We start from the raw sequence: 16614 nt of genomic DNA, 5'->3' as shown, positions 1-16614 counted from the left end.
TTTCACTCCTGTTATTTTTTTTCAATTAGACTTATTCTTTTTTCTTTTTTTTTTCTTTTTCTTTTTTTCTTTTTTTTTGTCACAACTGCAGGGTGTCGGTGGACACCCGCGTGCTCCTTCTCCAAGGACACCCGGGGTTCCCCTGTTTATTTTTTTTTTTTTTTTTTTTTTTTTTTTTTTTCTTTTTCTCCAAAGTCCCAGGCAGCAGCAGGGAGGCAGGCCCCAAGCAGCAACAGGAACAGTCCTCGCACGGTCACAGGAATGGTCCAATCTCTCCCGAAGGGAAGGAAACACTCAAGTGGCCAGTCACAACTCCAGGGTGTCAGTGGACACCCGCGTGCTCCTTCTCCAAGGACACCCGGGGTTCCCCTGTTTATTTCTGTCGCTCAGGGTTCCCTGATTGGCCCAGGGAAATTACCCCAATTAAGGATCTTATATTCAATTAGATCTGCCTGGTTCCAATCACTACTGTTTATAAACATGAACAGTTTCTCAACAAACAAAAGGAATATGTTCAATTCTTGTGACTTCTTGAATTATTCGGGAGTTTGGAGAACATCTAATTGTGACTTCTCTATATTACATTGTCTCATTCAACGAGAGTGGGCTTGCCAACGAGACAGGACCTTCTCTCGTAGAAGATCGATTGTGATGGTTTGAAATTTGTCATTCTTGCATCTCTTGTGATGCCAGATGCAAAGCTTTGCTGACATGTCTTTCATTTCAGCAAGATTCAGTCATCAATTTCTTTCACTGACTTAAGAATAACATGGCAAAACAAATAAAGGCAAACTTCAATTAACTTTAATATTTTATGCAGCTCGCTGATGTCAGGGATACTATAAATGCATGGTTGCATCACAGACTACTTCTTATTTCTTTTATGTGATAGGTGCTTAGTTGGAACACTTTACAGTTATTAGCCATGATAGCTGAGTCCATTTCTCTCCCTCCCGAAGCCCAGTGCTGCTGAAGCTAATTCCAGATCCACCTTCTAATGCTGCAGGTAAGGTTTAGTCAGCTTAGCAGAAACCAGGAACCAGTCACCCGGCCTACTGATGAATGGCTTATTGCCATAACATGGCCCAGTGAGACATCAGACAATGATCTCAGGGAAGACTTTATCTGAAATTCAGAGCATCTAAAGCTGATTAAAGCTGAGAGCTGCTATTGATTGTGATAAGAGGAAGAGCCTATTGATGCATTTGCTAAATAACCAAATCTGCCTGTTGTGAAATATCTGCTGTTTTAAATCTTTATTGAGAAGTTAAGTGTTTGTGGAATTACAGGGAGGTTGGGGGGGCAGGGGGGGAGGTGGAAGGTGGGCTGGTTCTCTTGTACTTCAGAAAGCACCAGGCACTTCATCACTGATGAAGTCCTTCTGAAGGATTGTCACCGTGGTAATGTGAGGGATGCAGCAGATCCATTGCATGCAGCAATTTCTGACAAGCGGTGATGTGATTTCACAAAACTTTTGTGTTGTGGTAAAGGGCTGAGGTAGCAGCCAGGACAATGGAGGGGGATTCCCCTGAGTATTTTTCAACATGATCACCCATGGCTTTTATTATACCATCCACCAGTGAGGACAGACAGCATCACCTCCAGCAACAGAGTTCTGCCTCAGTGAGGGATTGGAGTGTCAGACTGCATCAAATGTTCAGACCTCTGGGATGGAACATTGAAATGTCAACCTACTGATTCAGAGAAGGGATTGCTCTGCCACAGCTGACACTTAGTTGTAATTGACAACTGTTATTATGACAATCACCTGATGAATGAGCAGCGCTTTGAAAGCTAGTGCTTCCAAATAAACCTGTTGGACTATAACCTGGTGTTATGGGATTTTTAACTTAGTTGCGTTGCTAGAATAGGAATAGCCACATGTTAGGGTCAGCAGTTAGATTTAGGAGCATTTGATTTAATTTATCCTTAAAAAGCAGCACCTGTGACCAACTTACAATCTTTTCGATCTAAAAGATGACTGCTTGGGGTATACCATCTTTGATGAGTTACCAGTCAGGCTGTAGCATCTTCATTAGTATGGAAAATGCTGCAAGCTAGTACAAATGCACAGCTATCTCTCATGAGAGATGGGTGATTTCAATTTGCTTGACGGTGCTGATGATATCCTGAATACAGTGAGTTTTCAAGCGGGTGGTGAGGTGGGGTGGGGGGGGGGGGGGCGGTTGTGGGGAGGGTGAGAAAGTGTTGCTGGACCTCCCATTCTGTCACTATGGTAACGGCACAGAGTAGGAGCTCTGAGCAAAGTGCTCCATAAAGCAGGTGTCGAGTTGCGCAGTGCTTCAGAAGCTCCTATGTATTTGTGAGCAGCGAGCTGTTTTAAAGTCCCTGGGTGAAAGAGGAGACGCACAGTTCAATGCTCCATTGTAGGATTTTTGTGAATACCGGACAAAGGCAGGATGGTGCACCACTCAAGATCCATTCAATCCTTCAAGCAACAAAAGGGTCAGTAATACTTTGAATTGTTGCTAAATCTATGGCTTTGTTTTATCACTGTGCAGCTTGTCCGAGCATTAGCATCATACCAAGAGCAAGCATGCAGATTGCACTGTGCTTTGCAGTATACCTTAGCATCCTCGTTTCCGTGTATCTTTTACACTGTGGCGGGGAAGGGGCTTGCTTTCTGTTCAGTTTCATTTTCTTTGTACTGTGTCTTCATGTGCTGTTCACCTCAACGTCAGCTCAAGTTTTTAAGTAGGTCTTCAAAATTTGGGCCAGCAGCCAAGAATGTGGAAATGATAGCATAAATTGTTGAACAACTACTCAACATTGGTACCTTGATCCAATTAAAGAATGCATTCTACTGTGTAGATTAGAATGACTGGTTAAAGTATTGAGACAGCCTACATAAAAGAAAAGCTTATTGTCTGAACTCGTATTGTAGTAGATTGAAGACTAAAATGACATAGTCTAATACCAAACATTTGCAGCTACTCATCACATCTATTACAAATCCCAGCAGACCACATTCATGGTGATGTCAGCAATAGAATGTTAGTCATTCTCTTCTACCTATTTAAGCAATTTAATTTGGGCACGAGCTGCCAGGCATACTATTGGATATAGGGTTGAAGTAACTAGAATCACAGGAGTATGATACATTTGGTTGCACTGATTTGTTAGCTGAAACATTTTCTCTTGCTGGTGTTGCTCACACAGTTAAAAATGTGACTTGGTTTGATTCCTTTCCCTGCAAAAAAACGTTAATGCCTCCTGCCTTATCTGTGTCAGACAGCAATGAGGAAACATTCTCGCTGCAAGAGAAGTGATTTATAGGACTTACAAGGGATGTAACCTATAATCGATACACCGCTGCAGCACAGAAAGAGGCCATTTATGCCATCGTGTCTGTCACATCTCTGAAAGGTCCCACTTGCCCCTGCCTTTCCCTGTAGCCCTGCCGAGTGTCTTCCCTCAGGTGCCTGACACTGCTCTCTCAGGCAGTGAATTCCATATCCGGCCACATCAATTAGACATGAAAGCTGATGCATATGAACCTTGCTCTAGTTTATGTGATTGTATTATGAAGCTTTGCTCTGATTTTGGTTGCATAACCATTGAAGTTTTGTCAGTCAAATGTATTGTTGGTGTGGTGCCTTCTTTTTCATTATATTAATGTGCAGAGTGATAGTTAATTTAGTACATTGAGTAATTCATGTTGTAGTTACATTATTTCATGAGCTTGATCAAGCAAGGGATTGTGCTAACTTTTTAAGCTTGACCTTTACTACTTTTTTTTCTCTCTGCTCTTCAGTCTCTTTATTCCATACCATTAACTCCTTGCAATGTGTGTGCACAGGTGACCAACACCCTCCAGCAGCTCTCTGCGCAATGTGAGGCTCTGTGATGAATGTTAGGCAGGTACTAAAGAATTGGGTACACCTAAACTTAATCCAGTCTTATTCTAACGCAGTTCTGAATGGGATCACGGTATAGTCAGGCAGAGCAAACCCACCTAGTTTCCCCCTCAAAACCCGTACGGGTAAAGTAAACCAGCATCCTCGGTCAAGATCAGCCAATCCAAGGCAGAGTTGATATTGAATATAATTCTCCCTCTGCTGCTTACTTTTAAAGAAACATTAATTAAGGCTTGGAGACTGGGACAAAGGAGACATCAGTTTTTATATGCTCAATACTCTTCCTTGAGGAATCCTGATTCGTGCAGCTAATATAGATTTATTCTAAGCATGGCTTGAACATTCCGATATCTTATGTTACAAAGGACCTATTGAGATGAACTGTTGTGGTCTATGACTAATGCTTATGTTTCACATTGTTAACATGTCATCACTCTCAAGGAGGTTTTCCAGATTTAGTTTTCAGTAGGCATGCACCTTATTTACTTGTTGGATCTTGCTTTTTGTTGGATATAAGTGGCGGAGATGGAGGGGTGGCAACGGCTGTAATTTAACATCAACATTTTAACTGAAAGTTGTTTTCCCATCTCCCTAAATTGCAGTATGTTAGATTTTGATAGTTTGGGATGTTGGACTGTCAGACCTGGCCTCTTCAATTGTCTGTCTTCCTCACACTCATCTTTAACTCTGTGATTTCCATTAAACTGATGCGCTTTTGTGTTGGTCTGAAACTAATAGTGTCAGCTATTGCATGTTAAGTTAATACCTGATCATACAATCCCAACAATGTAGAAAGAGGCCATTCGGGCCATCGAGTCAGCAACAACCCTCCAAAATGCATCCTACACCCCATTCCTGTATTTCCCACAGCCAATACCTGCGCCCACACCTCCTCCCTCACCTCTATCCAAGGCCCTAAAGGAGCCTTCCACATCCATCAAAGTTTTACTTGCACAGCCACTAATATCATTTATTGTATCCGTTGCTCCCGATGCAGTCTCCTCTACATTGGGGAGACTGGGCGCCTCCTAGCAGAGCACTTTAGGGAACATCTCCGGGACACCCGCACCAATCAACCACACCGCCCCATGGCCCAACATTTCAACTCCCCCTCCCACTATGCCGAGGACATGGAGGTCCTGGGCCTCCTTCACCGCCGCTCCCTCACCACCAGACGCCTGGAGGAAGAACGCCTCATCTTCCGCCTCGGAACACTTCAACCCCAAGGCATCAATGTGGACTTCAACAGTTTCCTCATTTCCCCTTCCCCACCTCACCCTCGTTCTAAACTTCCGGGTCAGCACTGTCCCCATGACTTGTCCGGACCTGTCCTACCTGCCTATCTTCTTTTCCACCTATCCACTCCACCCTCTCCTCCCTGACCTATCACCTTCATCCCCTCCCCCACTCACCCATTGTACTCTATACTACTTTCTCCCCACCCCCACCCTCCTCTAGCTTATCTCTCCACGCTTCAGGCTCACTGCTTTTATTCCTGATGAAGGGCTTTTGCCCGAAACGTCGATTTCGAAGCTACTTGGATGCTGCCTGAACTGCTGTGCTCTTCCAGCACCACTAATCCAGAATCTGGTTTCCAGCATCTGCAGTCATTGTTTTTACCTAACCTGCACATCCCTGCATGCTACAGAGCAATTTCCCAAGTCTAATCCACCAGGGCTGCACATCTTTAGATAGTGGGAGGAAATTGGAGAACCTAGAGATAACCCATGCAGACACGGGGAGAATGTGCAAACTCCACACAGACATTCACCCGAAGGTGGAATCAAACCTGGGTCCCTGGCGCTGTGAGGCAGCAGTGCTAACCACTGAGCTACTGTGCCACTGTGTCGCTAATGCTAACTTCTGTTATTTGGGAGATAATCTGGTCATTCAAAGCCAGATTTGTTAAACCTGAAAGAACTGCAGATGCTGTAAAACAGAAACAAAACACAAATTACTGGAAAAGCTCAGCAGGTCTGGTGGCCTCTGTGGAGAGAAAGCAGAGTTAATTTTTCAGGTCTGGTGACCCTTCCTCAGTTCTGAGGAAGGGTCACTGGACCTGAAACATTAACGCTGATTTCACTTAAACTAAGTAGCGGGGGGGTGGGGTGGAGGGGACAAACTGGATGTTTAAGAAGGAAATTGGAGGGAAAGTTCGAACAAGGGAAGTCAAGAAAGACAACTGTATCAATGAGGCCGAAAACTCAGAAAAGGATCATGCTGTAAGGTTGAGTGAAATAGGAGTTGATGGGAAGGGTGAGGGCAGTAACAAATTAAAAATACTATACATGAATGCACGAAACATTAGAAAAAAGATGGATGAGCTTGAGGCTCTTTTGGAAATTGGCAGATACGATATTGTGGGGATAACTGAGACACGGCTTCACATGGACAGGGCCTGGGAAATGAATATTCAAGGCTACACGTGCTATCGTAAGGACAGACTGACGGGCAGAGGGGGTGGGGTGGCCATGTTGGTAAGGGATGATATTCAGTCCCTTGCGCGGGGGGACCTAGAATCAGGGGATGTGGAGTCAGTATGGATAGAACTGAGAAATACTAAGGGTAAAAAGACCCTCTTGGGAATGATCTACAGGCCCCCAGACAGTAGTCTGGATGTCAGATGTAAGTTAAATCAGGAGCTGAAATTGGCCTGTCGCAAAGATGTTACTACAGTTGTTATGGGGGATTTAAACATGCAGGTAGACTGGGAGAATCAGGATAGTATTGGACCTCAAGAAAGAGTCTTTGTGGAGTGCCTCAGAGATGGATTCTTAGAACAGCTGGTGCTGGAGCCTACCAGGGAGAAGGCAATTCTGGATCTGGTATTGTGCAATGAACCAGAATTGGTCAGGGACCTCGAAGTGAAGGAGCCATTGGGAAGTAGTGACCATAATACAATAAGCTTCAATCTGCAATTTGAGAGGGAGAGAGTACAATTGGAAGTGACAATTTTTCAGTTGAATAAAGGGAACTATGGAGCTATGAGGGAGGAGCTGGCCAAAGTTCAATAGTGCAATACATTAGCAGGGATGACAGTAGAGGAACAATGTCAGATATTTCTGTGTATAATGCAGAAGATGCAGGATCACTTCATTCCAAAAAGGAAGAAAGATCCTAGGAGGAGGCATGGGTAGCCGTGGCTGATGAAGGAAGTTAAGAAACATATAAAGTTAAAAGAGAAAAAGTATAACATAGCAAAGATAAGTGGGAAAACGGAGGACGGGGAAGCTTTTAAAGAACAACAGAGGATTACTAAGAAGGAAATATGCAGAGAAAAAATGAGGTACGAAGGTAAACTGGCTAATAATATAAAGGAGGATAGTAAAAGTTTTTTTAGGTATGTGAAAAGCAAAAAGATGATTAACACTAAAATTGCGCCCTTGAAGACAGAAACAGGGGAATATATTACGGGAAACAAAGAAATGGCAGAAGAATTGAATTGGTCCTTCAGATCTGTGTTCACTGGGGAAGACACAAGTAATCTCCCTGAGGTAACAGTGGCTGAAGGACCTGAACTGAAGGGAATTTATATTTGCCAGGAATTGGTGTTGGAGGGACTGTTAGGTCTGAAGGTTGATAAATCCCCGGGGCCTGATGGTCTACATCCCAGGGTACTGAAGGAGGTGGCTCAAGAAATCGTGGATGCGTTGGTGATTATTTTCCAGAGTTCGATAGATTCGGGATCAGTTCCTGCGGATTGGAGGGTGGCTAATGTTATACTGCTTTTTAAGAAAGGTGGGAGAGAGAAAGCAGGAAATTATAGACCAGTTAGTCTGACCTCAGTGGTGGGAAAGATGTTGGAGTCTATTATAAAGGATGAAATTACAACACATCGAGATAGTAGTAACAGGATAGGTCAGAGTCAGCATGGATTTATGAAGGGGAAATCATGCTTGACTGATCTTCTGGAATTTTTTGAGGATGTAACTCTGAAGATGGACAAGGGAGATCTAGTAGATGTAGTGTACCTGGACTTTCAGAAAGCTTTTGATAAAGTCCCACGTAGGAGGTTAGTGAGCAAAATTAGGGCGCATGGTATTGGGGGCAAAGTACTAACTTGGATTGAAAGTTGGTTGGCTGATAGGAAACGGCTCCATTTTGGAATGCCAGGCAGTGACCAGTGGGGTACAGCAGGGATCAGTGCTGGGACCGCAGCTTTTTACAATATATGTTAATGATATAGAAGATGGTATTAGTAATAACATTAGCAAATTTGCTGATGATACTAAGCTGGGTGGCAGGGTGAAATGTGAGGAGGATGTTAGGAGATTACAGGGTGGCCTGGACAAGTTAGGTGAGTGGTCAGATGCATGGCAGATGCAGTTTAATGTGGATAAATGTATGGTTATCCACTTTGGTGGCAAGAACAGGAAAGCAGATTACTACCTAAATGGAATCAATTTAGGTATAGGGGCTGTACAAAGAGATCTGGGTGTTCTTGTACACCAGTCAATGAAGGTAAGCATGCAGGTTCAGCAGGTAGTGAAGAAGGCTAATAGCATGCTGACCTTCATAACAAGAGGGATTGAGTATAGAAGCAAAGAGGTTCTTCTGGAGCTGTACAGGGCCCTGGTGAGACCACACCTGGAGTACTGTGTGCAGTTCTGGTCTCCAAATTTGAGGAAAGACATTCTGGCTATTGAGGGAGTGCAGTGTAGGTTCACGAGGTCAATTCCTGGAATGGTGGGATTTCCTTACACTGAAAGACTGGAGCAACTGGGCTTGTATATGCTTGAGTTTAGAAGACTGAGAGGGGATCTGATTGAGACATATAAGATTATGAAATGGATTGGACACTCTGGAGGCAGGAAACATGTTTCTGCTGATGGGTGAGTGCCGAACCAGAGAACACAGCTTAAAAATATGGAGTAGACCATTTAGGACAGAGATGAGGAGAAACCTCTTCATCCAGAGAGTGGTGGCTGTGAGGAATGCTCTGCCCCAGAGGGCAGTGGAGGCCCAGTCTCTGGATTCATTTAAGAAAGAGTTGGATAGAGCTCTCAAGGATAGTGGAATCAAGGATTATGGAGATAAGGCAGGAACAGGATACTGATTAAGGATGATCAGCCATGATCATATTGAGTGGTGGTGCAGGCTCGAAGGACAGAATGGCCTACTCCTGCACCTATTGTCTATTGTCTATTGCTGAGCTTTTCCAGCAATTTCTGTCTTTGTAATTCGATTTGTTGTCCACCATAGGACTTACTAATCAGAGCACGTGAACCATGTTTTAAGCAGCAGCACAATTCTTAATGTTTTGGGGTGGTGTTATTTCAGAAAGTGGGTTGGAGAATGATTGGGAGTCCACCCGTCAGCCCACTCCAACTGACTTTCTACAAGCTATTCTCTTGGGAGAGGCAGGTTATTGACTTCAAACCGGTAATAACTCATGAACACTGATGTTAATGTGGGCTTTGTGTTTCCTGGAGGTCACCAATGAAAACAAGGTGACAGCGCAGTTGTCATTGAGGGGGCTGAAGAATGACAATAAATAATTCCCAGGTAGAACAAAATTGAGATATGGAGTCTCCCAGGAAGTTGTGGGAAATCGAGTTAAATCAGAGGATCCACCTTGATTGGTATTTGTAGTATATTGAATACTGCATTGAGCATTTTATTTGTTAATGGGATGCGAGTGTCACTGACTACAGCAGTACTTATTGATGAGAATTAATCACATTATTGTGGACCTGGAGTTGCTTGCAGACCAGACAAGGATGGCAGCTTTCATTCTCTGAACAGATTTTAGCTTTCATACAACATTCAACACTGGTTAGATTGTCACCATTAGGCTGGCTTTTTTTTTAATTCCAGAATTTTATTGGGCTCTGATTTCAGGTTTTGTCACGGCGACATTTGAACCCATGCTCCCAGAACATTAACCAGGGTTTACTTGATAATTAGCCCAGTAACATCACCACTCAGCCATCATGTGCTCTGTGGCTAGCCCGTGCACAAGTATTTGGCCTGGTTCAAGAAGAATTAAGTTTCCAATTAGGGACAAATTAAAGTCTATCAGTTGAGGAGGCGAGCTATTTAGTTAAGAGTTAAACAGGAAACCTTTTCTGCAGTTCAGCATGTAAGTTACCGACTGAATCATGTTTACACAATGTTTCTTTTGTTCATTCAATAATATAGAAGTCTTACAGCATAGTTGTGTGATTTTTCCCATTGCTCACTGGAACTCAAACAACTTTTCAAAAGTTTTGTGTTTTGCAAGTTGATGCTCGATCACTGGTTAGTTTTAAATCTGAGACAGATGCAGTTTTCTTTCGCAAAGGTATTAATGTTTATAAGCTAAAGGTAGGTGTACAGAGTTAAACCAGAAATCAGCATAATCTCATTGAATGACAGAATGGGCTTGAAGGGCTGAATGGCCTTCTGCTGTTCCTATGGGAATTGTACCAGTGTCTAAGTTGCTGAATTATCTGCATGCATTATTTTGTGAGAATGCATTCTCCACTATGTGACTTTCTCTGAGGGGTCAGGGCAATCCTCCCAGAGCACCTCTTGGAGTTCCTTTTACAATCCTCAGGGAGGTTAAAGATAGTAATTTTTTTCTGTTACTGTCAGAATACTTTGTTAATGAAAATAATATTCTACTGGCATTAAAATAATATAAAGTTCATTGTCTGCCTTGTGAACTGATTCTGTCACTCGTGACTGGGAGGACCTATCTCTGAATTTCCCACCAGACACACTGAGACCTAAATTAATACTTCCAAGTCAGAGATGCAGAAGCAGTCTGTTCCCGGCTGTGTGAACCCAAACTGGGGGAAATTTGCACCAATATGTCTGATTTTTGTCATGGGTGGGGTGTGTGGAAATAGGAGATGTGGGGCCAACTCCAGAAGGAGTGTTGGGGCTACCAGCTCCAGATACGGGCTAGGAAGGGAATTTGTTTTTGTTCATTCGTGCAATGTGGATATGGTTAGCCAGGCCAGCATTTATTGCTCATCCGTCGTTGCTCAGAGGGCAGTTAAGAGTCAAGCACATTGCTGTGCATCTGGAGTCACATGTAGGCCAGACCAGGTAAGGATGGCAAATTTCCTTCCCGAAAAGGCTTGAGTGAATCCAATGGGTTTTTCCTGACAATCAATTCACGGTCATTATTAGATTCTGAATTCCAGGTTTGTATTGGATTTAAATCCCACCATCTGCCATGGTAAGATGTGAACCTGGGTCCCTTGAGCATGGGTCTCTGGATTATACCACTCGGCCATCACCTTCCTGAGTCACCTGTGTGTTCTGATGCTTTGTTGAAGATTCAAAAAAAAAAGGAATAAAATAAATCTGGCCTCAAACCCACTCACCCACGATACACTTGCCCCCAGTTCCATCCATTCCAACATATGTCATCAGATTACCATCTCCCAAATCTCCACAGTTCCTCATGCTCTGAATTAGAACATAGAACATTTCAGCACAGTACAGGCCCTTTGGCTCTCGATGTTGCACAGACCTGTGAAACCAATCTGAAGCCCATCTATCCTACACTATTCCATTTTCATCCATGTGTTTATCCAATGACCATTTAAATGCCCTTAATGTTGATGAGTCTACTGTTGCAGGCAGTGCGTTCCACGTCCCTACTCCTCTCTGAGTAAAGAATCTACCTCTGACATCTGTCCTCTATCTATCAGCCATCAATTTAAATCTATATCCCTCATGTTAGCCGTCACCATCCGAGGAAAAAAAGCTCTCAATGTCCATCTTATCTGACTTCTGATTATCTTATATGTCACAATTAAGTTATCTCCCAACCTTCTCTCTGACGAAAACAGCCTCAAGTCCCTCAGCCTTTCCTTGTAAGACCTTCCCTCCATACTAGGCAACATCCTAGTAAATCTCCTCTGAATCCTTTCCAAAGTTTCCACATCCTTCCTATAATGTAGTGACCAGAACTGTAGGCAATGCTCCAAGTGCAGCTGCCCTAGAGGTTTGTACAGCTATGGCATGACTTTGTGGCTCCGAAGCTCAATCCCTCTGCCAATAAAAGCTACCGTGTACCTTCTTAATTACCCTATCAAACTGGGCGATAACTTTCAGGGATCTGTGTACATGGACACCAAGATCTCTCTGCTCATCTACGCTACCAAGAATCTTACCATCACCCAGTACTTTTTGTACCAACATATATTTTTCTATCCAGCAACACACACACACACACACCCCTCCATAGCTCCTTGTTTGTGAGCAGGTCTAAGGACACATGTTAAATCAAAATAAACTTCTTCTCTGCCTATTAATGACTTCACCATTTTAAAAAAATGATAAAACTTCATGCACACTTATCTGGAGGAAACCCAGCAGACACTGGAAGAACATGCAAACTCCACACAAACAGTTATCCGCAGCTGGAATCAAAACCCAGTTGCCTGTGCTCTTTTGATCTATTATGAAAAACAAATATTTGAACTTTATAATCCCATTTCAATGAATTTATAATGACTTGGAACTACCAGTCAAATGGTAAATTGTTGGACACCCACTGCGATAATGAAAATTTATGTCCTCCTCAGTAATGCAGCACCAACCCATTAATATCCACCTTCAAGCTTGTGTCAACAGTCGCATTTTTGATACCTTCTTTTCGAATATTTGAAGAGCAGTAGGCTTAAAGGCTTGATAAATCTGCCTTGATAGTTCTCTTAACAGTTCTAGTGCGCTTGACATTTCCAACAGTTCTATCTACTTTGTCACTCATACCTACTTTTTAACAATTGCAAAGGGCACGTGACCTCTCCCAAAAGGAACATTACTTTTTCCAAAGGTACACTCGGCCTGTATTTAAAAACCTAGTCCTCTTTCCAAGAAACTCTGGTCAGTTTTGACTTCCTTCAGTAGATCCAAAGTATACAATGCGTGGTTTGGACCTCTCACTTGCAAATAGTAGAATTCCTACAGTGTGGGAGCAGGCCACTCAGCCCATCAAGCCCTCTGAAGAGTATCCCATCCAGACCCATTGCATCCCTGATCCCTGCATTTCCCATGGCTAATTCGCCAAACCTATGCATCTTTGGACTGTGGGAGGAAACCAGAGAACCTGGAAGAAACCCACACACACCCAGGAAGAGCATGCAAACTCCACACAGGCAGTCACCTGAGGCTGGAATCAAACCCGGAAACCTGGCGCTGTGAGGCAGCAGTACTAAGCACTGAGCCACCGTGCTACCCAGTATCAGAACTAACTGAAACAGCTGCATGTTACCTTGTAGTTACCTCTGAACCATGAGGACTCCATGCTGCTACTTTATTCTTTTGCTCTCTCCCCTTCAGAATCCATTACTTGCCATCTGCTGCAAGCTTGTAAGATTAATTTTGGTTTTGTGATTGTAATTTTTAAATAAGGAATACATAAAAGGATACCAGGATTTGAGGGGCTGGCAGACACACCTGGAATAATTGCTGATCAAAAAGAGTCCCATGTTATGTTAGTGAACCCCTAATGTGAGAGGTCAATACAATCAGTTCTGCTCTCACACAACTGGCCTGTTCTTGTGCAATCTCGTGTTATAAGAACATTGCGTAATAGCAGTACCATTTAAACTAATGGGGCCAGAATCGCATTATAACCAATACATACTTTAACAGTTCGCACTTTAGAAACAGTGTCCCCAATCACATTATAGTAAATTTGCATTAATGAAATGCGCATTATAGCAGGATGGCCTGTAGTTAAATAAAGAGCCGTCATCAACTATCTCACGAAGAGACTGTCTGTGAGGATGAGGAAAATGGTCTGAATTATACAAGTAGCTTCCACAGTTTACAGCAGTCTCACTAGAAACTGGAAAGCAAGAGAAGGGCTGATGTTAAAGATAATTAATTTACGTTTAAATTTCCTCACAGGTTATGTATGTCATGTTGCTATGCAGATATGCTGTGGGGTAGCAAGGTTCTTTTGTTATGATGTATCTCTGCAGTACTTCGCAGCCTGGGAGACAACCAACTGTTCAGAGTGGTAGTGAAAATCTGCCTGCAGTCAGATCAAAGAAGGCCCTGAGGAACCAGGGGGTGTTTCTAATGTGGAATCTCTGAGTAAAAGATGCAAGGCTGGGCTTAGGCTGGGGAAATCCACATTTATGAGGTAGGACTGGGAGGCTTTGCCTTGCTAAATGCTAAAATCTTTAGGAAACCTTTAACCCCATAATATAGATTTTAAACTAAGGAAAACTGAAGTGAATTCCGAAGAGCTGTTTGGTTTGGTTGGGTTGCAGGAGAAATGGGGCGAGATGTAAATGTTTGGAACTCTCTTTAACAAATCGCTGTTGATGCTAGATCAGTCGTTAATTATAAAATTGAGACAGATAAATGGTTGTTAAGCAAATGTTTTAAGGGATATGGGCCTCCATAAGATATATGGAGCTTGGTCATACATCAGCCGCGATCTTATTAAATAGAGGAACAGGGTTGAGGGGCTGAATGGCCTACTCCTGTCCCTATGTTTCTATTGGGGTTACCATTGATGAGACAGACATAAAAAGTGAACCCTGATTGAAACTGCTTAACTGTGGATTAATGAGTGTTCTGTTAGAATGTAGTGTTCAAAGCACAAGTGTCTATGGGAATACAGCTTGTTTTCTTGTGACATTTATCGCAAGAAAGGTTTTTGTTTAAAAGTGGCCTTTTCTGTGAAGAATTGGAATTTTGAAAGACTTATTAAATGTTAGCAGTCTTTACTGTGATCATAATGCATTTTTCCAAATTAGTAGGATTTTTCTGTTTGAGGTTCTGGGGTTAGAATGGACTTGTTTGCTCAATATATTTGGCTATAATGCAAATACACTGGCTCCTTTAAAATGACACTGGCAGATGCCGTCCACGTACTTTCAGGCTACTCACACACTCAGGGCTCTGTGCTCATAGTGAGTGCATTATCAAGTTAAAATGACATCCTGTTGTTGACATGATTGTCAGGAGATGTAGCATTCTGGCAGTCGCATATCTTCTGAGTCACAAGGTTACATTTTCACTGCAGCAGTATGATTAGATTAGATGCCCTACAGTGTGGAAACAGGCCCTACGGTTTACCCCATGTTGTGGCAAATACAACAATCAAAATAAGGAGAATTTGTTTTGCTTATTAGTGTTGTATCTTTGAAATTATCTACCCCAGAGAGCTGCAAAGGTTCGCTCTTTGAGTATATTCAAAGTAGAGATTGATAAATGTTTGATTAGCAATGGCATAGAGTGTTATGTGGACTGTGTGGATGAAAGGTGCTGAAGTAGTCGATCAGCCGTGATCACATTAAATGGCAGGCAAGGCACAACGGGCTGAATGGCATACTCCTGTTGCTATGTTCCAAGAACCAGTTTGCTTGTTTTCCTAGGAATCTACATCACCTCACACTTGCCCAAACCTTTGCAGATTCTTTGAGAACTTTGAGGAATGAAGTGGAAAATTGAATTGGTGCTCTTTAGAAGACAGAACAACCCCAATAAACTTTCAACGTAAATCACTTGAAGAACACCTATATGTTCTCAAACTGAACACAAGGTATTCTAATTTGACACTGAACTATAATTTAACAGGATACCTCCTTTGCATATCCTGCATCTGCAGTTCTCACTTGCTCCTACTTATTAAGCGGTAATTTCCAAATGACTTGTGAAATCTTTTGTGCAGGCATATTTTCCGTAGAATATTTCATCTGCATAAAGTAAACAAAGCAGTATTAATGGTTAATTATTTGATCCTCCACTTCATATTATTTTAGGAGATATTCTATACATCTCGAAACAAAGGTCTTTAGTAAAAGAATGAAGACTTGAAGAAAAGGTGCATAAGCATTAGGCCATTGTTTATTGAAGGAAGATGATCTTCATTTACAAAGCAAGCTTAGGGTTTTGGGATGTCACATTTTCATGGTAAGACTCATGGGAGCATTTAGCATTTATACAGGATACTTCCAAATCAATCAATGTGAAGAACAACTTACATTTATGAAGAATATTTCTGTTCACTTGGTACCACAAAACTTGGAGTGTTGCTGAAAAAGATGTGCCCTTGAAGCTTTTAAATCAGTTTTAATATAACAGCATAACTGAGCAGAACATACTCTACTGTACCTTTCACAGAGCAGGACAATTCATCTGGTCACCATTAAACCCTCAACCAACAGCATAAGAACAAATTATATTGTCACTGATTTAGTCACTGTCTATTGGACTTTGCTGCGTAAAAAATAGTTACCACGTTTCTTCTTTATTTTTTCATTTCCTGATTGGCTGACAAGACCAACACTTTTGTTCATCCCTAATTACCCTTGAGACAGTGGTGATAGAAAAGTACAGCACAGAACAGGCCCTTAGGTCCACGATGTTGTGCTGAGATTTAATCCTAATGTAAAATATAGTAACTTAACCTACGCACCCCTCAACTCACTGCTATCCATGTGCATGTCCAGCAGTCGCTTAAATGTCCCCAATGACTCTGCTTCCACCACCACAGCTGGCAACATATTCCATGCATTCACAACTCTCTGCATGAAGAACCTACCTGTGATGTCTCCTTTATACCTTCCTCCTAATATCTTCAAACTATGACTTCTCGTACCAGTCAATCCTGCCCTGGGGAAAAGTCTCTGGCTATTGACTCTGTCTATTCCTCTCATTATTTTGTATACCTCGATCAGGTCTCCTCTCTTCCTCCTTTTCTCCCGAGAGAAAAGTCTGAGCTTATTCAACCTTTCTTCATAAGGCAAGCCCTCCAGTCCAGGCAGCCTCCTGG

At 42.5% G+C, this 16614-nt stretch overlaps 1 protein-coding gene across 5 annotated transcripts in view; it reads left to right on the top strand.

Moving 5' to 3' along the window:
- ano3 (anoctamin 3) overlaps nt 1-16614 on the top strand; it is a 573601-nt gene that overhangs the window by 237528 nt on the left and 319459 nt on the right. Inside the window, exon 1 of one of the 5 annotated variants that reach the window (XM_072592729.1) lies at nt 2320-2466. The exons of 3 other annotated variants lie outside the window; for them this stretch is intronic. In XM_072592729.1, the coding sequence (XP_072448830.1) occupies nt 2421-2466 (46 nt within the window). In that variant the 5' untranslated portion in view covers nt 2320-2420. Of the gene's footprint in view, nt 1-2319; nt 2467-13906; nt 13972-16614 lie in introns of those variants that run through there. One more of the 5 variants, XM_072592731.1, reaches the window with a different exon arrangement.

This window comes from Chiloscyllium punctatum, chromosome 22, assembly GCF_047496795.1.
Source record: "Chiloscyllium punctatum isolate Juve2018m chromosome 22, sChiPun1.3, whole genome shotgun sequence".
Taxonomy (NCBI): domain Eukaryota; kingdom Metazoa; phylum Chordata; class Chondrichthyes; order Orectolobiformes; family Hemiscylliidae; genus Chiloscyllium; species Chiloscyllium punctatum.
The sequence above is the reverse complement of the archived record's forward strand: the minus strand, read 5'-3'. Positions and strand labels throughout refer to the sequence as shown.